At 43.8% G+C, this 23,931-nt stretch overlaps 2 protein-coding genes and 1 long non-coding RNA gene across 7 annotated transcripts in view; 1 reads left to right on the top strand and 2 right to left on the bottom strand.

Annotated features, from left to right (window-relative positions):
• Window positions 1-426: 426 nt before the first annotated feature.
• On the top strand, window positions 427-7,933 carry degs1 (delta(4)-desaturase, sphingolipid 1). Its single transcript, XM_060073458.1, has 3 exons — window positions 427-685; window positions 4,541-5,283; window positions 6,151-7,933. Exons 1-3 carry the CDS (start codon window positions 604-606, stop codon window positions 6,295-6,297), a joined length of 972 nt encoding a protein of 323 aa, XP_059929441.1. The 5' UTR covers window positions 427-603; the 3' UTR covers window positions 6,298-7,933.
• Window positions 5,512-5,951, bottom strand: LOC132473368 (uncharacterized). The gene is made up of 2 exons (XR_009529350.1): window positions 5,749-5,951; window positions 5,512-5,682 (listed from the first exon to the last, which is right to left on the bottom strand). It is a non-coding gene; the product is annotated as an uncharacterized LOC132473368 (long non-coding RNA).
• Window positions 7,934-7,987: 54 nt separating the features above from the next.
• Window positions 7,988-23,931, bottom strand: part of si:ch211-195b21.5 (nuclear valosin-containing protein-like) — a 36,629-nt gene continuing 20,685 nt past the window's right edge. For all 5 annotated transcript variants that reach the window (XM_060073456.1, XM_060073453.1, XM_060073451.1 and 2 more), the window contains 21 exons: window positions 23,299-23,351; window positions 22,849-22,939; window positions 22,527-22,590; window positions 22,072-22,365; window positions 21,535-21,676; window positions 21,153-21,235; window positions 20,626-20,760; window positions 20,125-20,226; window positions 18,939-19,056; window positions 18,190-18,334; window positions 16,928-17,366; window positions 16,295-16,513; window positions 15,722-15,826; window positions 15,015-15,077; window positions 13,143-13,262; window positions 12,802-12,901; window positions 12,196-12,302; window positions 11,909-11,985; window positions 11,153-11,241; window positions 10,744-10,841; window positions 7,988-9,056 (listed from right to left, as the gene is read on the bottom strand). In XM_060073456.1, the coding sequence (XP_059929439.1) occupies window positions 9,012-9,056; window positions 10,744-10,841; window positions 11,153-11,241; window positions 11,909-11,985; window positions 12,196-12,302; window positions 12,802-12,901; window positions 13,143-13,262; window positions 15,015-15,077; window positions 15,722-15,826; window positions 16,295-16,513; window positions 16,928-17,366; window positions 18,190-18,334; window positions 18,939-19,056; window positions 20,125-20,226; window positions 20,626-20,760; window positions 21,153-21,235; window positions 21,535-21,676; window positions 22,072-22,365; window positions 22,527-22,590; window positions 22,849-22,939; window positions 23,299-23,351 (2,689 nt within the window). In that variant the 3' untranslated portion in view covers window positions 7,988-9,011. The remainder of the gene's footprint in view (window positions 9,057-10,743; window positions 10,842-11,152; window positions 11,242-11,908; window positions 11,986-12,195; window positions 12,303-12,801; window positions 12,902-13,142; window positions 13,263-15,014; window positions 15,078-15,721; window positions 15,827-16,294; window positions 16,514-16,927; window positions 17,367-18,189; window positions 18,335-18,938; window positions 19,057-20,124; window positions 20,227-20,625; window positions 20,761-21,152; window positions 21,236-21,534; window positions 21,677-22,071; window positions 22,366-22,526; window positions 22,591-22,848; window positions 22,940-23,298; window positions 23,352-23,931) is intronic.

Here is a 23,931-nt window from a genome sequence, read left to right as displayed (position 1 = left end):
TTCTGTTACTGTGTCCTAAAGCAGGCCTACAACACAGGCGATAATGTACCGGTAGGCAACATCTTGTGTAGTCGTCGCAGAGTGATTCCTTGCCGTTTTTTGGCCAGAGGCGTTTTTACTAGATCAGAAAATTCTTAAGACCACAAATTACTTTGATTATCTGCTCCCACTTTCATGCATTCCACTCGGATATGCATATTATTCGCCCCCCGTTTGTAAACATAAATTCTGTTCTTCTCAATGACATAACTGAACGCTACAATCCCCCAGGGGAAAAAATAATAAAAACATCTATCTTATCACTAAACACTGATTTGCACATAGTGTATTGTCTTGTCATATAATGCATATTGAAATTAAACATATGCGTCGTTATTCAACTGGGCGTGCCTCCGTAGACGGTAGAAGACACCTCCTGGCCGTTCGTCATCAGAGACTCGCGTATAAAAAGTCGGGAAGGAGCGTCGTCTCCCGTCGACCAGCGGTTACCCTGACTTCCCCAGCCTTTAACGGACTGCATGTGGACCAGTCCGTGTACAATAAACTCTGTTCTCGTGAAGTTGACATTGATACAGAGTCCGAGGAGACGCAAATAAAAGGAGGATGGGTAACCGAGTCGTCCGAGAGGATTACGAATGGGTCTACACGGACCAGCCGCACGCCGACCGGAGGAAAGAGATTCTGGGTGAGCTACAACCTCATTCCCAGGCTTTTTCATCTGACGACGGCATCGAACGGGATGCTCCAAATGAGCGTTATTGACAAGAGAGAGGGCGGGACTTTCAGTACATGGTTTAGCGTTAAGGGGTATTAACTTCTTATGGAGTGTTTTCGTTTTCGTAACATTGTTTTTATATTGCTTTGTAAGTTTGGTCCTCAAAACGTATTTTCTATTGTCGTTCATCTTTAATATGTATTTGATCCTGGGAATGGAACTGGCGTACACAGCTTAGATCGTACGGGACCGGAAATGGTATTGCGGTTGACCGGGATAACGCCACCCTAACCCATAACCCTCTCTCTTATCCTACATACATTAGCATCAGCGCTAACGACGACCCGTTCGTTATTACTCGGTAGTAAACGACTGTCTGGAATCAGGGTGTGCGTATGTGAATATGTCCTTTTAAAAAACACCGAATAGAGACTGTCAGCGAGCTATTTTCTTAGTGTATCCGATGTTAAACCAGTTCTTCGGTGGATCGGTGAGGTGTCGGCCGCTAACCGTTATACTAGGTGGATCGATGGAATTCTAACTCCGTCATTAAAATATGCCCCTTCAACCCTAAACTGAGACTATGTTAGCGCCTCAAAACCCCACATGAGGTATTGGTTTGCATCACATGTTGTCTGTAGAGGATGGGTACGATACTTTATCACTTGTTTATTTGTTAGGCGAATGTTAACCTGGCCATGGAGCCACTCCCTGAGGTTTTCTTCTCGGCAAGTTGCTGCACATATTCCGTGGGTTTTAAGTCATGCAAACATTCAAATGTTATTGAATGGCGTTGCCCAACTAATCTAGTCTCGTTTTTAAACCTTTGTACATGCAAGCCATACTTCACTTATAATGTTATCGTTGCTTCATGTCTTCCAACTTGTCAGCTTACGTAAGGTTAGGTCATACTTTGTTAATTCATATGGGACCTTATTCATATATTTCCATATACATGGTACTAAGTAGGCTATATACGGACAAAAATCCTTTGTCCGTATTGATTAATGGTAATCAGTCTAAAAGTGAAGTATTTGAAGTGTAAATTATCATTCCGACAAAAACCCTTTCAAACGGTGTCAATGCTCACCACGTGATCCTTGTGCCTTATGTCTTAATCATAATAACGAGGTCAGAGTGGGCTTCTGTTCTTGCCTTGTTCCACTAATATCTATTTTCCTTGTTAACATAACAGACACTTAAGCTAATTGTCAACACAGAGGCATCCCATTGTGCTGTAAGCACAGCAGCAGCGATTCACAATGGAGTCCATTGAGAGCAAAGCCGTTATGGGCTAAATAATTCATCTCGTCTGAGCCACTCGGCAGCATTCTGAAGCCGGACATGGTGTATGAAGAGATAGCATGCTCCCCATCTGTTTCCTGAAAAGATAACGGACGGTGACAATGACATCTATCTGAACGATAGCTGAGCATTGGCTGTATGTGCTTGCATATCAACCTGGATTTTCCCTCCCATCATGGCACAACAAGGTTAACCTTGTGTAAAGTAGGAGCACTTCTAAAGTGATATGTGCCACGTTGCTACCGTACAGTGGAAACAGACATTGGTCTCCTTGGCTGACTGCTCAGACTACTTTAACTGTAAAATATCACATGATTAGAGTTCCCCACAACTTCCCCATTAAGAGATACTGTGAACAATGAATCCTACTACAGACAGGATATAGCATGTCTTACTATTGCTTGGGCCTGTCTCTGGTTACCCAACTCTGTCACATAGCACAGCATGTTGTTGTAGCATTCATAAGTTAAAGGTAGTTTTATTTCGGTCACGCTGTACCGAAACCAACCCAAAATGATTAAAAGTCAACTAAATTCTTTCTCTTTTGCTTTTGATAGCAGCAAGATAACACAATCTCAATTACTGACAACAGACTTCCATGATAAACTGGAGGAACATGCTTCGATAACATGTTGGCTCGAGATAAGACTAGAACAATTCTGCATGCCGGGAGTGTTTTTAGCATTGGAGTGACCATTTTGTGGTCAACGGCTGGTGAACTATGTGTGGCCGGGTGGATTGAGATATGTTCCGTGTGTTGCAGAGGGTCAAACTGCGTTCACCTTCATTTCATTTCGTTAACATTTTCCAGTGCCAAAACGGGGCAGCTGAAACGTGGGTCAATGAAAAGGTGTTGATACTGGGCTGTTTAGTCACTTGACTTCTTAACTGAAATGTGTCTGCTGGCTGATTCCATCCTCCTAGCCCAGGACTTGGCAGAGATAGTGGCCTATTAACCTGTCTAAACACAGTGCTCTTATTGCATCCGTAGTGGTTGCAATTATAGACCTATAATTATCCCCATCTGTTGTATAAATTGATCATTCACATCGATAGCAGTCGGCACTACAAGCCAATGTTTACTTATTAGCCCCGAAAGAGTGATAGCCATGATCAAACAGGGAAATAACCCCAAGAACGAACAATGTAAATCATGGGTGTAAAAAACAATCTATAAGCACACGAGACATCGCCACTAATCCATAATCCCCCTCTATTGAATTAAAAAGCAAAACTCCTTTATAAACTAATCATATAAACACAACAAGGTAAAAAGTAGATAAGAGATTAAAACTAAATGAGCTAAAAGGAACCGACTGCAGCGAGATGCAATGAAACACATTTAGTAGTACCCTAGCTACAGACAACTAGACACAAGTACAAATCTGTTGCTGAATTAACCAGGATTTAGTAATTGTTGAAGTTTGCAGCAAATTGAATACAGGTAGCAACTTTCAGCTCCTTTACACAGATGGTGTCAGGTGGTTCTGCTGCAGCTCTCCAGTCTCTTGATGTATTTAAAGAGGGCTGAGGATAAAGTCCATTTTAAACACAAGCTTTACTTAGTGGAAATCAATAGTTTTCAAATCCTGTATACTACTGCGGCAATGAGCGTACCTTATTTGCTTTTTGTCCGAGATTTTCAAGGCCCGATTGTAAATGACTGGATTTAATTACTGACTAATTAAACACAGTCTACCATTTGATTTGTCTCATAGGGAGGCAGGCAAAGATCTCCTAACAGCACGTTTCAATTGCTAATAGCTGACTGATGTCTACTGCATGTCCAACATATTACACTCAAATGATGGCTGTTTATTATGGCCTGCTGCACCTTTTTTTAAATGGCTATTTTTGACATAACGTTTACTAGGCCTATTGGTATTTACCTACATGCATCAGTTAGAAGAGGGGGACTGTATAGTTGTTCTTGTTAATGGACACCTCTTAGCTGGATTTAATTTAAAAGTACTGTTGCGGTGTGTTAAAAGTGGGGAACGGTTTTATCTGTAATCTAGAGGTCCTACCGTGCAGTCTCTGAGACGGTATCTTAATTAAAATGTGGGTGCAGTTTGCTAAACAAACACTAGCCGCTAGGTTGAAAAGACGTAAAGGGTTGATTGTGTGTTATCAGTAATGCAGTTTTTATCAGTTGAGGCATGCGTCTACGGTAGCAGTAATAGCTATGAACTACTGGCTTGTCTAGCTCAGTATGGCTGGATTAGATTCACACAACTATTGGCAATACAATTTATCAAATGGCTTTTCACCAAATTGTTTGCAGAATCTGTCTTTCAACTTTTGCGGTTGAACAGTTAGGAATCTAGGGTTAGGGTTAGATAGAATTGGTCTGCCGGACCATTTTCCGTTGTCAGGCTTTTATCTCACTTATGCAATATGCCATCATCATAGCATTATCAACAATTTCACAAAATAATTTCAGAGTCATGACTGTGATGTATGGCCCGGCCCCGATTCCTGACTCGCGCTCACTCTAGTTTCTGTTTTCATTCACTACAGCCAAATATCCAGAGATCAAGAGTCTCATGGGACCCGACCACAGGCTCAAGTGGATCGTTTGCATGATGGTGGCCATTCAGTTCTTGGCCTTCTACTTGGTCAAAGACTTGGACTGGAAGTGGGTTCTGTTTTGGACTTATGCCTTTGGCAGTTGCATCAACCACTCGATGACTCTGGCCATCCATGAGATCTCCCACAACACGGCGTTCGGCAACAACAAGGCCATGTGGAACCGCTACTTCGCCATGTTCGCCAACCTGCCCATCGGACTACCCTACTCCGCCTCCTTCAAGCGCTACCACCTGGACCACCACCGCTACCTGGGCGGGGACGGCGTGGACGTGGACATCCCCACCGAATTCGAGGGCTGGTTCTTCTGCACACGCTTCCGCAAGTTGATCTGGATCATCCTGCAGCCCCTCTTCTACGCCATCCGCCCGCTCTACATCAACCCTAAGCCCATCAGTCACCTGGAGCTGGCCAACACGGCCATCCAGGTGGCCTTTAACGTGGCCCTCTACTGGCTCCTGGGGGCCAAGCCTGTGGTCTACATGCTGGCGGGCTCCATGCTGGGGATGGGCCTGCACCCCATCTCGGGACACTTCATCGCAGAGCACTACATGTTCATGAAGGGCCACGAAACCTACTCCTACTACGGCTCGCTCAACCTGCTCACCTTCAACGTGGGCTACCACAACGAGCACCATGACTTCCCCAGCGTCCCTGGTCGCAGGCTGCCCATGGTGAGTACCGAATTGCTAACCCTAGCCCTGTGTGATTCAGGACCTCTCCAATTGTATTTAATTATCACTTTACTAATCCCAGAGGGGAAATTGGGTCAGAAACAGGAGTAGACTGTAGTAGATTTAAAAAAAAAAAAGTGAAACATTTACATGGCCAAAGCAGTGTCACATTGAAACGATGGAGTGGAAATACTTTTTCAAATTAAGAATTTAACTAAAAAGAATAACTTGGTGCTGATTAAAGTGACTGGACATCCCTGACTTAACAAAGAATATACAGAAAATATGTATTTCTATTTACAAACCTAACTCAACCCTTAACCCAAGTGGTTGACCTTTGTACAACTCAAACCCTTCTGCTCAAATGTTTGGGAACGGTAGAGGTAAACAATGGTTTCACTGGTTGGCCCTTTGCCTCTGATAAAAAGTAAATGACACGTGAGGCCTTTGACCTTTTTATATTACCATCTGTTTGCTTTCGTAGCTTTGTTTGTCATTCTGCATTGTTTGCAGTGATGCGTGTCTTTAGTCACAGTAAGAACTGGATTCTTTAACGGTATTTGAACCGTGAGAGTGCTCACTGAGCTCAATGATAGAGGGGTAGCACTAGCTTCGCATGGCGCGATTTGGAGACAATTAACTAAATTTTAAAGAAACGTAGTTCATAGCGGTTTTATTGTATTATTTCTTATCAATGTCTCAATTCTAGATATAAATATTGTGCCATTCAGTCACCGACTGTCGGCACCCTAGTGTAACCGTTCAATACCGACAATTAATAGGTGACTACCATTAAGATAACTGAGTGCTGATTAAAGCGGCCGGACATCCCTGACTAAACCCGCATTGTTGCGCTGCTCCCTGTAGGTGAAGAAGATTGCGGCGGAGTACTACGACGACCTGCCCAACTACTCCTCCTGGGTCAAGGTGCTGTACGACTTCATCATGGATGACTCGCTCAGCCCCTACTCCCGCATCAAGCGGACGTTAAAGGGCGACGTCAAGCAGGAGTGACCGTCCCCTCGCCTTCTGTTAGAACGACGGCTCCACCGCCCAAGCCTATGAACTTACTAGCATTTTTCAGATTAACACAAATTGATATGCCGTCTTTGGTTTTGTGTGTGTGTGTGTGTGTGTGTGTGTGTGTGTGTGTGTGTGTGTGTGTGTGTGTGTGTGTGTGTGTGTGTGTGTGTGTGTGTGTGTGTGTGTGTGTGTGTGTGTGTGTGTGTGTGTGTCTCTCCACCCTGGAAAGATCCAAACATGGTTGTGCTTGTGTCTTCTCACACATTCACACCCATAATGAACTCTTCAGACTTTGAAACATTTCAGTCCAACATGTCTGCCATCATGTTGGCCCCACCCCATTTTTGGATAGTGCTTGGAAGTTTGTTTCGCTTTAGTTTGCATTCTTTCATTGCAACATCCGCCCACAAATGCAAAAACCAAATGCATATCTCCATGCCGAGTTTGCCGACTGTTGTCACAAATGCAGAGGAGGTCCTTAATTCCATGTCACGTGTTTGAAATCAATGTTCAATGATTTAGCAAATTTCAAAAACGTTCTATTTTAAATATTGTGCCGTTGTGCCAGCCTTTTTGTTGCCTTAAATTAAGGTACATTAAGGCCCTTAATGTACCTTTTTGTTTGATGCCGACCAAAAAAACATGGATTTTGAAATGCAGTGGCAAGAAGAATTATAGACTACATGTCTATAGCGTTAAGTTGCTGATTACATCTTAACTCAACCCGTCTTCTTATAAATTGCGTTATCCTTCTTTTCAAGCTTTTTTTTTTAATATATTGTTCCGAAATAGTTTTAAAAAATGTTATTTAAAGGGATACGCCGAGTCGCCGACATATCTGTAAATATGCCTTTGCCTATCTTACCCAGAATCAGACGCGTGTGTAATTATTCTACAAAGACACTGATTACTTGTCACTGTCTTTGGCGCTGTGATTTATTGGGCTTGATTTTGAATCAAACAGCAATTTACTGATATCTCGGCCTATCCTTTTGATTTACTCTAGGCGTCTCTGTGGGGGAGATGCTTGATGGAAGACCACTTGACCTGCCCCCAGTAGTGTCAGTATTTGACTTCATCTGCAAAACGTGTCTACCTAAAGTACTCAAGTGTACTTGAATCAAAATATATGCAAGCGACTAACTTACTGCCGTGCTAAAGCGGACTCTATTCTAATGTTCACACACTGATTTCTTATTCCCCTGTAAAGGGGGCGATGGAGAATAGTTGCTTATCAATGTTTTGAGCCTTTATTTATATGATAAAAGTATGCTATCCTTTGTCACGCTTAGCTAAATCGAGCGTAATTTTGATTGCAATCAAATTATTTTGTATGTCTTTTAGAGAAGCAATTCATGGCCAATGAGTTGTGTGGTAATATACATTTCAAATAGCTCTGTAGCGATCACGTTGAAGCTAAATGAAATGATTTTTAAAGCTATATGTAACGAACAAGGCTATGTCCCTTACCTCTCAGCACTGAACTGTGAACTGAGAACCATGTCTACATACTAATGACATCTGAGAAGTGGTTTTTCTTATCATGCATTATTACTAACAGGCCGATAAATCTGTTTATTTAACCTGAATGTCTGCTAATATTAAAACACTTTCCCTATGCTTTAAAGATCCATGTCATAAATACTGTCTTAATGCATGATCAGAAGGTAAACACGTGTACTTAAGGTGCAGTAAGATGTTTAATGGCATCTAGCAGTCTTAAAAAATAAAGTCAACCACATTTGAGTTATCAAGTGATGAGATTCGTTGTTAGAGTTATACATTGTAGTTAGTAATTTAGTCTTGCACTATAAGTCTACAGTAGGCGGTATGTGACAAGAAGCTATGACATGTCATCCAACACTACCTCATAGTTCTTTCGGGTAATGTCATTTCAAACATACTTCAAATTGCATTGAATCATAAGTGTCCTGAGTAATTACCCCTCGAGCAAGATCGTGCATTATGTTGCCACGGTTATATTGACTACTATGTCGTAGTCTAGCCTAGAGCATGGCTTAACAACTTGACACATAACGAATACAAACATTGAATACAAACAGTGCTTATATTGCTCTACAACGCATGGACTAGGTGAGCTAATTAGTAGTGATACATTTTTTATTACTTTATTTTTCTATGTGCGCATTGTCAGAGATCATCAGAAGAAAGAGAGGCTGTGGATGGATCGGTGGGAGGTAGTCGGCATGGAATGAAACCCTTATTCAAGCCTATATTGCTATCCAACAATGAGGTTCTTTAGGATTTAACTATACGTGTTCTACCGTTATGCTGCCTATGTAATGAATTACACAACCAAGCAACAAGAAAGGCTTGTAATTTAGACAGTAACATTGACTTACTCGTCGAGACGAAAGCAGGCCACTTCAGCTTCCCTTTGAAAATCTTAATCCTACATTAGATCTTTAATCCTGGGAACCTTAATCCTGTCACGTTGGCGACGAGGATTCCTTCTCCTGTGGCGTAGAATACGTCTAAATATATATTTACTTATATATAAGAATAAATAAATAATATAACATAAATGTAAGAAACAAGACAACAAAGAGAGGAGGAGTACGCTGGGTCTCTTTAATCAGAATCCAACGTGGGGCCTGCATTGATGTATCAAAACATGTTCTACAATAGGGCAAAAAAAAATGTTTACATACAGACTGTTGTCAATGTTGTAATCCAATCACATTTCAACGTGTCAGAGACTCCTTGAGCAGTTCGTACATCATTTGGTCCTAAGAAGATGGAAAGAGGAAATTTGCATAGGTTGGTTGAAGTACAAATACTAACAATATTTTTGGCTTGTTCCCCAGTAAAGTAGCAATATATTTTCACATTAAATAGTCAACGTTAATCACAAAAAAAGTACAGCTCTGGATTATTCCAGTCTCAACCAAAACCAGCCCACTGCCCTACACGTTTTACAGCCTGCTCAGGTTCCCCGTGTGATCCCTGTTTGTTGGTATCATATCCACTAATGCCAAATATTTAAAACATGTGAACCATTGCTTCTACGTCACATGGCCTTGTTTGTTTGACACAACCTGACCGTGGAAAGTTTGAGTCAGGGATTACCATATTTACATATGGTGTCTGTTCAAAGCATTCCTTTAGCAGCCCTGGCCCTATCACAACCCAAACTGTTGATGTTTCCCCGGTAGATTAGGCTGGTTTATAGACACGAGTATAGCGTCAATAAAGAGCTCTTGAAACATGTTTATGGTTCGAGCCATGCTGTGTTTTGGGAGGAAGTAGACTTGCCAAAATATATCTGCTGTTGGTCATGTCTACTAAACTGAGACAGGTTAAACTGGTTTCCATGGTCACTGAACTCATTGAAGGTGTACTGGTTGTGGAAACCATCCTCTCTGCAGCCAGAAGCTGTGCCCTGGGGCGTCTGATTACTTCCAGTGGTACCACGCCCTGCGAGAGCCGAGCAGCCCCAGGACACGCAGACAAATACACTATTAGCATACTGCAGACATGTGACCTAGCATTCCCTCTTCCTGGGTTCTGCACTGCAGGGGCCCGTACAGGATACAATGCACCGGGAACTAACTTATTCCATACATTTGGCGATGGACACAGTTCCCAAGACTGGCATTCTCCTCAATGTATATGTTAAAGGCTTTTCATTTGGAATCTGTCTTTTTGCAGAGTTATTGCGAATTCCTTGAATGACGGGCATATGAATCAATAATAATAATTATTATTATCACAATGAGTTCATTAAGCAGATGCATCTATCCAAAGTGACTTGCATTCAATTTGGCACAGCATGTCATTAAGGAGCAGACAGGAGTAAATACCTCTACGGCTGGTAACCAGACAGCCTATTTAGCCTGTCAAAATGTACTTAAAGAATGCACAGAACTCTTGAAGAGCCCACTCAAGTTAATTGAGCGACGAGGGTCAGAATTGCACGTGCAAAGAACTAAGGTCGCTGTTCAAATATTTTACAGCAACATAAAAAAAGATGACACTGTTCAAGGAGCAATGTGCACGTTTATACTGTGGTGCCATACTTATATTGGCTATTAAGATGGTTATACACCATCATCACTAAACCTTTGCTTTCCTTGTTCACCGTTATACGTCTGAACCTTGGCAGCGATTGCCCTCCTAACTGTCGGGAAGGAGAGGTCCCTCTCCTGTATTCCTTCTCACGGTTTCTTCCTTTATATTTAGGGGACTTTTACCTGCTCTTGGGGGCATAGGGTTAGGAGCTGTTGAATATTGTAATGTCGGCATTTGAGACCTTTGAAATTAAAATTGTGATCAAGGTGAAAAAATAAAGCTTCGCAAATAAGCAAAACAAATTAAGTTACTTGAGCATTACCAGGAACATTATCCCAAGAGGTTTTCATTGATAAAAACAAGAATATATTTTGGATGAAGGGTCTTTATGAGGATGAGACTCACCTTTTTAGAGACAGAAGGCCGGACTTTCTTGAAAGCGTCTTCAAAGTTCTGACTGGTGACCTTGATGTCAGCCACAGGACCGCTGGAGAATGTGTGATCTGAGCGATGCATCATGGGTAATATTAGATGTCAAAGACAAATGAGATGTGACATGATATTCAACTGAAACATGTCCGAAGATTGTTAGTTGCCATCATCTTCAAAAGTTGAATAACATAATTCAGTTAATAGTCAGATAACACCAAATTAATATATCGTCAACCATATTTTGTGTCCATTTACACAATATGGATATGTCAGTTTAAACTGACATAAAGTGTCACAAAGTTGTGACAACAGTTGAACAGTTGACTCAACCGCAGGCTATCCGGGTTGTTACCCCTGTGGTTTAAACAGGAAGTGTAATTACCAGAGGATGTTGAAGAGGGGCGGGACGTCAGATAAGCCCTGAGTGCGTTGACGGATGCCTCGCGCACCAATGCTGACAGATCAGCCCCGCTGGGAAAACAACAACACCACGTTAACCAACAAGTTAACAAACAACACACACACACATGTTAACACATACACAGATCACAACACAGAGAAAACACGTTACGACACACTCATCTTTAACGCACAAAAATCATTAAGATACAACAAGGAACAGAGGATGCTTAGCATTCTAACAACCATACAAGGGTTAATAGCCTCCTAGGTCTGTTTGGTATAGTGAGCCATTGTAGAACTGGATATGACATCATAGCTCACAGCAGAATACCTTCTGTGGCATTTAGAAAGTGCATCAGTGACATTTTATATCGAAGATAATGAATAATTATATGCTAAACTTCGAGCTCTTACTCCTACAGCTACTCAGAATTCTGTCGTTCCTTCTGGCACTAGGTCGGGGGGCACTTGCTCTGTATTGCAGTTACTCCGTTTTGGATAGCCTTCTCTGATTATCGCTTTGGATGAAAGGGTAGTCCGCTAAAAATACTACTAATGTCATTGAACGTCAGAGATCAAAAGGGATTGCTTCTAAAGTGGCGCTCAGCAGGGCCAACACAAACCTCAAAGGAACACATTATAGGATGTAGGCTAGCGGAGGCCCTGGAGGCTTGCGCTGAGCACACAAAGGATCCAGATCTCTATTCATGGAGCCGTGGGGAGAACAGAGACTCACGTGAAACAGTCACAGCGGATGTCGTGAGCGATCTCTTCTAGGTTCACGTCCTTCTCCAGGGTTGGGCGGGTTCCTCCCTGCGATGAGAGGGAACGTTAGGACCTGCGGGGAGCGTTGCCCGCTCCCGTATATACGTCTGGGATCACACATTTCCCGTCGGGGATCAACAAACTCTTATCTTGGTTGAAACTAACTTGAGGAGGTCCAGGGTTCGCCACAGTGGGACAAGGCTGGTTTTGTTATTGGATATGATTGCTTGGTACCCCGTAAAGAAGAGTAGTGGTTACCTTGGTGATGGTGAGCAGGATGGCGAGGCGGTCCGCAGGCGGAGGTAAGCCGACGTACAGCGTTTTGTCTAAACGTCCGGGTCGCAGCACAGCAGGATCGATGATGTCTAGGAGGGAAAATGAAAACAAAACATTGATTAAAACAAACTATAAAATGTATATCTGTTCTGACTCAATAATTATTGAGGCAATTAGTTTACTGCCAAGCCCAGGCATACTTCCAAGGCTTCTGATAAGTACAGAATTGTGTTCTTGTCGAGAACATACTTGCTAGTCATACTAGACGCCTGCAGTCCTCCAACAATTGTACCTCAGCTGATTACTAATAATAGACACAAAAATTGTGTGTCTATTTATAATAAGAAATGATGGACTTATATTACTTCTGAATAAATGCTGGGATATCTGTGCGTCCAAGTTCACACAAGTAATCAAATGATGTATCCTCGGTTGGTATAGTGTGTATATAATGTGTCGATAAACACTTACAGGAATTTTAACCGTTCTTTGCGGAAAGGGAACTTGTGAATTGGGACCAAAATTGTTCCGCAAAAGATGACAGAGATGATAAAGGTTGAGAAAAGCCCTGTGAGTCTTTCTGCCTACCTGGCCTGTTGGTCGCGGCCATGATGAAGACCTGCTTGCGTGTCTCCAGTCCATCCATCTCCGTAAGCAGCTGGTTCACCACCCGCACACTGGCACCTGACTAGACAGACATTAGCCCAGTGAGCAACACAACCTTTTCAACACCTTAGGTTAGCACGTGCTAGAAGGTTAGCATGTGCTAAATGCTAATTACATTTATACATGAAGGGTAGCCTTGAGTATATACAAAATCGATAGTGCAAAGCTACAATTTCATGAGACAAAATCGTGTGACATAAAACTTAAAAAATTATAGCATATCAGTGTGGGACCATTTGTTGAGACTTGTTGAGTGAACCGACCTCGTGGCCGGAGCGGCGAGGGCACAGCGCATCGATCTCGTCAAAGAAGATGACGCAGGGAGCCGAGTTGCGTCCACGCTGGAACACCTGGCGAACGGCCCGCTCGCTCTCTCCCACGTACTGGTGCCGAAGACGGAGGGTAGGAGAGAAATTATATTAGACCATACTGTTCAAATGTTCTAAACCATACCAATACTATAGTAACGAATAGCTGGAATAGGGAAAGGGTTCAAAAGATCATCACCTGTCTTAGGTTTAACCCACAGACAACGTGATGCAAAAAATATTCTTTCAATCTGATGGTGAGTATTATATTAATGTTTCAAGCTACTAATGCAGAAAAAAATTCTATAAATGATATAATATCTAATATCATAAAATAACAAAATATAAAGTATTTATATAGCCCCTCTTAAAATAAATGTTTCAAAGTCTGTGTCAAACATGGACAATAAAACAAATAAAATACTCTAGATCCAAAGCAATGGAACAACAAAGGCAGCGGTACATCAACTGCGACCATATGACGCTTCAAACCACAGCATGGGGCCAGATACCCACACGCTGGTCTGTGGTGAGGCGATGTGGTGAGGGCCCATACAGCTTGATACTGGTGTTTGATCAAGTGCTTTTCGTTGAAGAGGCTGAACGCCGTCACACTATACTATCAGCCCTTGAGGTCAGGGGAGACATGGGAGACCAGCGATTGACACGAGACACCAGCCCCCCTCCCCCCTCAGAAGGTACACATTCTACACATGCAGCCACAGAGTCTGCCTTGAGGCATTGGCCAGGTGCTTCAGACCAAGTTCAACACAGGTGGAGAACAAACCAAAACACACAATGTAATAAAGAGCAACTACAAACAAAAGTGCTGTATGGCCCAGTTTCAGATTACAGAATAGCTATAGGACTCAATAGAAACCAACGAGGGGAGGTACCAGTGGGAAAGACGGATCAAAAACAGAACCCACGCCCACAAATACCCCAAGCAACACAAGGCACCTAACACAAGATAAGTACTACATGAATTTGTATTTTGGTATATTAGTAGTAGTGCACATTAGTAGCATCAAAGACGGTGCCTTTCAACGAATAACGGCGTCAATTCGACCTTTGTGAGCATCTCTGAAACGGCCTTGCGGATAGCCAGTGGCTAAACATTAGCACAGCATTTCTTAATGGTATACCGATGGCTGCTAAGCTACTGTGAATAATGGACAAGCCAGTGGGTCACGTTACAATGACCCGCCCCTTAACAGCAGTGATTCAGTTCTGTGGTCCTATTGGCCTTCAAGTCCTATAGGGTGAACTTATAAGAGGAAGCTGCAATTGAGAGGTTCACACACACACACACACACACACACACACACACACACACACACACACACACACACACACACACACACACACACACACACACACACACACACACACACACACACACACACCTGAAAGTGTAAAGTTTAACGATGCATGTCCCCATGGAGTGATGCCAGGCAGAAACGGTGGGACAGACTTGCATGGCCGTGTACATTTCCTCTGCTTTGTGGTGAATAAATGCAGCCGCTTCATAGGATAGTCAAATGAACGCTGAGGCCGCGACCAACCGGACGGCTCTGTGTCAACACTGGAAGAGCTCGGGTCTCCTGGGAGGGATGATAGCAGGGACAGGAAAACCCTGGGCCATAGGCTATTCAACTGTGGCGTGGGTACATGAGACTGAAAAGAGGACTTTTACTCAAACAATGCTGAACATGGGTTGAATGAACACAGATAGATGGATAGCACCAAAATAAGAGTGACTCAAGAAACGAGGATCCTGACTCGCAGCAATTGTATTTTAATGTGAGAGAGGAGGTCAGCACTCACCATGTTGAGCAACTCTGGCCCTTTGACGGAGATAAAGTTCAGTCCTGATTCATTGGCCACCGCCTGCCATGTGACGGACACACACACACACACACACACACACACACACACACACACACACACACACACACACACACACACACACACACACACACACACACACACACACACACGGTGAGTTATACCAAATACCAGTAGAATGACACTGACACACCTGACCAGATACCATACCAGCACCACAATACAACTCTTAGTTAAGGTGTACTTCACCGGCAGAGTGAATCATTAATCCATTCAATCGAACGTTATTTATACAACTCATTCCCGGACAACAGCGCACAGTGCTTATCCACAAACCAACACAACACAACAAATAAATGAGTTACACATAACCAGTAAAAGTAATTCACAGATAAACACAATGAACAATAAAATGAGACAAGACTTAAGTGAAATTGTCGGTTGCAAAACAAAAATAAAAATATATATTCCCTTAAAAAATACAAAACGCATTCCACCATAATTTCACTGTACTGTATGTGTATTTGAAAATATAGTTGTTGAATTTTAAATCTTAAATAAACTTTAAAATGTGTATACATTTTCATAGTGTGAACTAAAAGCCGGGTCATTGTGTTGTGTAAAACACTAGAGACGTTTATAAATCTCCATGGCGTAAAGAGGCATGAGAAACATGAGGGACTGACCTTAGCCAGTAGGGTTTTACCACAGCCCGGGGGCCCAGCCAGAAGGACCCCAGCTGGGGCACTCAGTCCAAGGGCCCTGAACTGTTCTGGAGATCGCACCGGAGCCTTGATCACACACACACACACACACACACACACACACACACACACACACACACACACACACACACACACACACACACACACACACACACACACACACACACACACACACACACAATTCACACACACACAATTAGTTTCAGTTCTGCTCTACAGCCTTCAATAGTAATCATTAGTTACTTATCTTTGACGTAGACAATTACAATTGAGTTAAATGCAGGTAGCCTGCGGACATTGGCTATCAGAAGTGGAGGCTAATAGCTAATAGCCTTTCACCTGTCAACACAAAAGCACCGGCGATGCGGAACCACATATCCCATAATAACCATATGCAGTGGAAAAACCGAACCGATTGGTTCCAGAGTTTGCTGATGGCCCATCGGGTGCCTGCGGGACACTGAAACACCTCCCTATGTTCCCCAAGAGCCGAGGACTCGTTCAGCAACCTAAAGCTATCTACTGGTCTCCTACCAGTATGGCCATGGTCAGCTCCTCCCGAATGTCCTGCAGCGCCCCCACGTCCTCCCAGGTGACGTCAGGCACCGTGGCGAAGCCCTCCCGCTTGGACGAGGGCTGCACGCTGGCCAGGGACACCTGGAAGTCCGACAGGAGGATGGAGAGGCCGGCCAGCTGGTCTGGAGATAGAGGCTCAGCGCTCCTCAGCAGCTGCTGCAGGCGCCACAGCTCCCCCTGTTGTACAGAGAGGGAAACACATTCAGAATGGGCATCTGGGTGCGCTTCACAGCCAGGTACAATAGCTGGAATTTTTTAAAGGCTGATTAAAGTTGTTTTTTAACAACTTTTTAAGTTTAAGTTCTACGTTCTACTCGTAGAAGTTTAGTACTAGTCGTTTTCTTATCGTTAATTGTTCGAAGACAGCACCATAATTCATGATATTGTGTGTGTTCATACGGCAACAACTATTATAGTAAAACTGATGGTTATCTAAATGGGAAAACGTTAAAAAATATACCCTGCAAATTTGAGGTTAATGCAAGCACGCGTTATATTGGCGGTTGCGTTATATCGCTTTGCTTATCGCGAAGGTAAAGTGTAGCCTCATCCCCTTGTGCTAACCAAGTAGACCATCCTCCTACGACTGACCTTAACAACCTCGACGGGTTCTGAGGCTGGAATGACGACGTCGAGCTGCTTGGACTCCTCCGGGCATTCTGATTGGTCCGTCGGCTCAGCTTCTGCTGGGTCAACAGTGGGGGGGTCCTCGACCATGGGCTCCGGGTCGCCCTCCGCCTCAACGACAGGAGGGGGTTCTTCCGTCTTTACCTCCAAGGGAGGCGCCTCTGTCTCGGAAGGGCCCGCTTCTGGCCCGAGCGCTGGTCCTGGTCCTGGTTCTGGGTCCGTTGGGGCGTCCCTGGTTGCTTGGTCATGCAGGTCCAGGAGGACCCGGTTCACGGCGCTCATGGCGGCCTCGCGGCAGAGAGCCATGAGGTCGGCGCCCACGTAGCCCGGCGTCAGCCTGGCCAGGAGCTTGTAGTCGAAGTCTTCCGGGAGCTTCAGCTTCCTGCACAGAGTCTTCAGGATCCTGGAGTCCCCGGAGAACATTGCAATGACTTTAATGTCCTCGCTAATGGATGGCTCATTGGAATGCTCTGGTCTCACCAAGAAGGCCAAATCCGGTACACATACAACGGTCAGATAATAGTGTTTGATGGTGTGTGGATGAAAGGATTTGGCCGGTTTGGTCAGTTTGGTCAAACTTAAGGTTACTTGAGGACAAGGTGTGTGATAAGATCTTTCAGCCCAGAGTTAAACAAAAATCGTGTCATGCAGTGCAGGCGTCTGACAAACAAATGGTTAGCAGCTTCCATAACTTCATTTGTTTTCTACTTTGTTTTGCTCAACACAAGTAAGGCTCTAGGTTGAATTCTACCCAGCCAGTGTGAGGCGATATTTGTTTCTGTTCAGTGTTTAAAAGACACTGTGCATGCTAAGAGACTTAGAGACTGAGGCACGCTGTAAGCATTCCGAGCAACGATAGTGTCTGTGTTTTAGGCAGCGTGATAATCTGTATGATCAGTGCAGGGCAACATGTCAACATGGTGTTTTTAAACTGATTGGAACACGGCCTAGGCATTCACTTCTGAACTGCCGATTTCCAACATGTATGATGGAGAATGAGTAAACTGAACACAAATGTAACTTCCCCCCCCGTTGAGCAGAGATACAAGCAGAGCAGTGCATGTTGTCCTTGTTTATTAATTAACCATCTGTTCTGTACCAAAACATTCAACTCACATTTACGATTAGCCGCTTTGAAAGCTGTGTTAAAAATCGGATCTAAAAGCCACGTTAAACACCATGCTAAAAGCCGGTTTGACGCCGTGTTTAAAGCCCCAGAGCCCTACCTCAGGCGCGCGGCCTCGTCGGGGATGCCCAGGCAGATCTCCCGGTCGAAGCGGCCGGCCCGTCTGAGTGCCGGGTCCAGGGAGTCCGGTCGGTTGGTGGCCCCGATCACCAGCACCTGGACCGTCACCTCCAGAGAGTTCAGGTCTGGAGACGGAGGGTTCGGTACAGTTCAAACACCTGGCCAGCATTGATCTGTTAGTTATGTTCATTTGTGTAGAATAAGAAAAGGTTCAAAGTATCCAGCATTGGATGGGGTCTGGTATGAGGTGCATCTTAATACTTGTTTAAAATGGCTGCTGTGCAAGGTATACCAGGAAATAGGCATATCTCTAACGCTTTAACCAATTCAGCTCATCACTTAGAATGCCCCATTACAAAATACATAATAAAGTGTGAATGAACATGTGTTTATTTGTTAGTGTGTGTGGTCATGTTTCTGTGTTCCCCTGTGTGTGTGTGTGTGTGTGTGTGTGTGTGTGTGTGTGTGTGTGTGTGTGTGTGTGTGTGTGTGTGTGTGTGTGTGTGTGTGTGTGTGTGTGTGTGTGTGTGTGTGTGTGTGTGTGTGTGTGTGTGTGTGTGCGCGTGCGTGCGTGCGTGCGTTCATATGTATTTGCGTCTCTGTGTGCTTGTTCATGCGTCTGTGTGTGTGTTCATATGTCTCTCTGTGTGTTCATACGTCTCCGTGTGTGCGTGCCTCTGTGTTTGTGCGTTTGCGTCTGTGCGGCGTGTGCTCCCCGTGTGTCCCTACCATCCATGCAGGTAAGGAGCTGGGCCACAATCCTCCTCTCCATGTCCTTGGAGGCCACCTCTCTCTTTGGGGTGATGGCGTCGATCTCATCTATGAAGAGGATGCACGGGGCGCTCGTCTGCCGGGGGGGGGGGGCAGAGGATGATGACGATGATGACAGGGGAGACAAACAGGTGAGGCAGGGGTTAAGATAATGAGACACCTGGGATTAGCATTTCTCCTTGGGCCATTTGAATGATAACTATAATTATCATAGTGTTAAGAGAGAGACCAACATGCTTGATGGCAAGTCACTATATGCAAATATGACATTGGCTGCTACGCGGATAATAGCCAAATACACAGAATCTGAGACAGTAGAGTGGCTACAAAGCAGCCAAGCATTCTCTACATATCCCGTTGGGATTTACAATACAGAGACATTTCATTTCTCATGGGTGTGTGTGTGAGCCGTGCATTGCTTTTACGCATTAAAATAGAGTTTTCTTTTCTTTAGGGAACATTTGGGTTAAAGAGTCTTTACTTTGTTTCTATTTTGTTCAAAGGGGACCTATTTTGCTTTTCGACTTTTATGACCTATAAACGTTGTTATAATGATTGATAGTCATGTTTAACCATACACAAAAAACAATGTAGATTTTCGGGAAACTCTTCCTCTCATCTGGGCGCTTTCAGCCTTCTCTGTCAACGCTCGGTTTCGTCCTTCTCCGCCCCCTCGCCCCCCTCCTGCCAACCCAACGCCGTTGTGATTGGTTCCCTTCCTTGAAGCGCGCGCGTGGGCAGATTTGACCAGGCATATGGGGGCGCGGCAGGAGTGCCTCTCCGTAGATGTTTTCCCGGAAATGTGAACAAGTGAATCGCAAACGTTGTCCCGAGTGTTTAGCGCTCTGCGCAGCCACCCCAGACTGTCAGCAGGGAATACGTCGAAATGCATGTACGTCATTATTAGACACTTTAGTATGGCTAAACATGACTATCAATCATTATAACAACGTTTATAGGTCATAAAAGTCGAAAAAGCATAATAGGTCCCCTTTAATGCAACAATTCTGCCTCTCCATTCGTCTAGGGCTAATTGTACGGGGGGGGGGGGGGGGGGGGGGTTAAAATGTGTTCCTTTGGAGACCACTGAAACCATAACCCTCAACAAGGGAGATGGTGATAAGGTAGAGTTCAGGGGACCCACCACGGCCTGCTCAAACAGCTCCCGCAGCTTCTGCTCAGACTCCCCGGAGACCCCCGACACCAGCTCTGGAGCGGACACCTTCAGCATGGGCAGCTCCATCTCCTGCACCACCACCACCACCACCCCATGGCATCACGACACATGAGACCAGAGCACCACCATGACACATTAGATAAGAGGGATGGTTAGTGAGCTCCCTCCCTTCACCGTAGAGCACTTTGGTTGACTTGAAAAGCGCTATAGAAATGTTAAGTTCATTCATTCACAAGAGGGACAAATAATTGGCATTTTAACCAGCCTAAGTTGACTTAACTTAAAACATAAATGATAACATACAGAATTTAAAAACAATTCCAAAAAGGTGGTTCCTGAATCCCTAATCTGACATTAATAAAGTAGCGCCTTTATGATAAATAATCATGAGAACTTTATGAATGCCTGAAACAAGTGAATAGTTCATCATTTATTGTCGGGGCCGAGTGTTGCCGGGAGCGTACTAACCCCGGCCACAGCCTGGGCCAGCAGGGTCTTGCCACAGCCAGGGGGTCCGTGGAGGAGGAACCCCCGGGGGGGGACCACTCCCAGCTGCTGGTACACCTCCGGGTGGCGCATGTGGATCAGCAGCTTGCACACCTCCTGCAGGAGGAGGAAGGACGCCACCATTATAACAACTGCACCAACAAAGTGTTGTATCTATCAAATAACCCAGTACAAACAGGAGGGTAATACTGGACAACGAAATGACTGTGACAAGGCAACGGTTGACTTAATGATTTAGCGTTGTTGTTTTTTTTAAATAGAACAAAGTAACACAAGTAATATCAGCATAATATATATATAATTGATTCACGTCGTACCCTCTCTCTTCCAGCCTCTGTGCTGTTCGTCTTCATTTGTCCATAAAGGCACAAAAATCTCAGAAAAACATTTATCGATTTTTGTAGCACAGAGCTAACGGGTAGCGCAGAGCTAATAGGTAGCCAAGAGCTGACAGGTAGCCAGGAGCTAAAGGGTGAAGAATAGCTTACCGTCAACGTATTCTCGTTTCCTCCCACATCTTCAAACTTGAGCGTTGGATACTGCAGCTCGGGAAGTTTGGACCGGTTTGGAACTGGAAAATAAATAAGTTCTATAAACAACTGATCTATGTGTAGCCAACCAGAGTGTTATTTCATTAGATTATATGCTACATTTTTTTGAGACAATGCTCAGGATGCATTGCAAATCTATTATCTAAGAGATTTTATATTCTAATTGGTTATCATATGCAAAATCAATTCGAAGGTATTAAAAACAAACGCGACTTATCAATATTAACAATCCAGTGCATTGTCAAAATACAAGTGTTGCTATTATGGCCCGTCTCTAATGTGTCTAAATGTAGGAGTCATGTGACCCACATGGCACTACCTTTCTTGCTCATGATGCTTGCTTCGATGTCTTTATCGTCCTTTTTACTTTTTCCGTTTTCCATTTTCTGCTTCTTTGACGGTTTCGGTAGCCTTCCTTTCTTGGGCGTTTTTTCCGGTTCCAGCATGGAAACATCAGTCTCCTGTAAGGACATCCATTACAGCCGTTTAGGAGACTGGACCATTATGCTATAGGCTAGTACACCAGTTATGTACACACACAGATACCTGTATCATGAGTAACATTCAATTGAATCTCATTTATATAGATTACTGTTACTTATTCTAATTAAATAAATGTGATAATGAAGTTAAGACATCTTTCCCTCAAAAGCTTCCTCTCTTAAAATATTTTTTATATTCTTGCTTTTAATTTATGCTGCCCTTTCAGTGTTTTTCCTCTTAATGCGCTTTTAAATGTTATATGTATTTTCTTTTGTAAAGCACTTTGTAAACTGCGTTTTAAAAAAAGGCACTAAATAAATAAAAAAGGTTATTAATAGTATAAATATGATTCTTATGTTACAGAGAGACATACTGTCTGATTGATTCTGGACGCCTCGTCTTCTTCACACAGGTCGATCAATATGTTGGGTCGTTCCGGTGTTTTGCCCTTGTCGATGAACCACCCTCCCGAGGTAACCTGGGTGGCGCCCCCTGTGGCGCCCCCTGTGGCGCCCCCTGTGGCGCCCCCTGGGGTTTGGGTTTGGCCGCTGGGCGTGGAGGCAGAGATTCCGGCCTTGGGCTGTTCTCGCCGAGGGGAGGAGCCGGCACTGTCTGGGTTTCCCCGGCGGTAGAGAGACATCAGGGAGTTGTTCATATGATTGGCCGACTAGGGGAGAGAGAGAGTGGAGGAGTGGGTGGGGAAGGGAGTACGGGGAGGAGAGAGAGATGTGTGAAGAGGAGTGGGCTATTCAATCAGCCTTTTTTCCAAGTTGAAGCACGTTGTGTGTTTGGTCGATCGTACGGGAGGCATAACAGAGATCCACCTACCGAGGGGTCTAGGATGTCCTCCTCATCCGCATCAGAGCTGTCCTCTAAGAGGCTGCTGTCATCCCTGCATCACAAACAGAAGAACAGGGTGTTTGGTACTAAGGACGTGACCAAAAACAAACAACAACACCAACGCAAACTATTTGGACACCAGCCAAACGAACAACATTATATGCTAGGGATTAAAACGTAAAGGCAAACCACAGCACTCCCAAAAGGTCAAATACCATACTAGTGACTAAACATTTAGTCTGTAATGAAAGGGTACATTCATGACATCATGAACAGTAGAGCATGAATAAGCCTGACTAGGCAGGGTTACCCAGTGTCATTGTGGCTGTGCTTGGCTCTCTTGGCCATGTGCTTGCTCTCTAGATCGTCCAATTGAGACTCCTTCAGAATACTGTCATGAGCTGGAGGAGACAAGAGAAACATCATTATATCCTGATCGGTCTGACACGAAACAAGACAGGCTGAGGCTTGAGATGGCTGAGAGAAATCTGTGTGTGGAAAAACCATTTCACATCCAACGGTCTTGACTTATATATTTCAAAATTTAAACGGTTTTCTTTTTAAATGATATTAACATGTAGAAATGTAGATTAGAAGTCTAATTGGCAGCCAGATGAGAACAACATATACGAGTTATTTTAGTATCAGAAGTAAATCCACTTTTGTCAATACCTGGTTATATTACAAGGTACACAATATCCACTACCATATCGCTCATCTCCAATGGCTTTAAACCTTGGGGTGCCAGTTTCTGAGTTACCTTTCTCCACCTGGATCCTGAAGGCAATCTTATTCCTCCTGCCGTAGTCCATCCTAACGATACATGACAATTAGACACTTCACTACCAACAAATAAATGTACTGATCAAAACAAATAAATGTACTGGAAGTCTGGACCTTCTAAAAAGGATAGGAGACTTAGTAGAACTTGATATTTACAATAGGGCTGCGACCGCCTCGTATAGGAGCATGGAATGTTATTGGTCGTTATGTTGTTTTGGTCATTGTTTAGTTATTAATCGCGAAATTATTTGTCATTATGGGGAAACATTGTTGTGTTTAAAACTCCCACAGCGTTTCTCATGTGAGACATGACAAAACAAAGATGATGACAATGATGAGATCACGTCGGTATATTTACGTTTATATATGATTTTACATTGCTACAAATCTCTCTCAAGTCATCACGATATGGCAGAGCATCGCCCAGCAAAAGATTGCATGATGCATTCTGATTTACAAGCCCTATTAAGCTTTTATCCAAAGTGACTTACAGTGACGTCTTGCGTACATCAATACAATGCATACATTGCAGGGGTAGGCATCAGAGCCTCTTGCTCAAGGATGCCTACCTTTATGTCGGGAGTCAAACACCGTAACCACTAGAGGCTAT

Source organism: Gadus macrocephalus, chromosome 15 (genome assembly GCF_031168955.1).
Source record: "Gadus macrocephalus chromosome 15, ASM3116895v1".
NCBI lineage: Eukaryota > Metazoa > Chordata > Actinopteri > Gadiformes > Gadidae > Gadus > Gadus macrocephalus.
The sequence above is the reverse complement of the archived record's forward strand: the minus strand, read 5'-3'. Positions and strand labels throughout refer to the sequence as shown.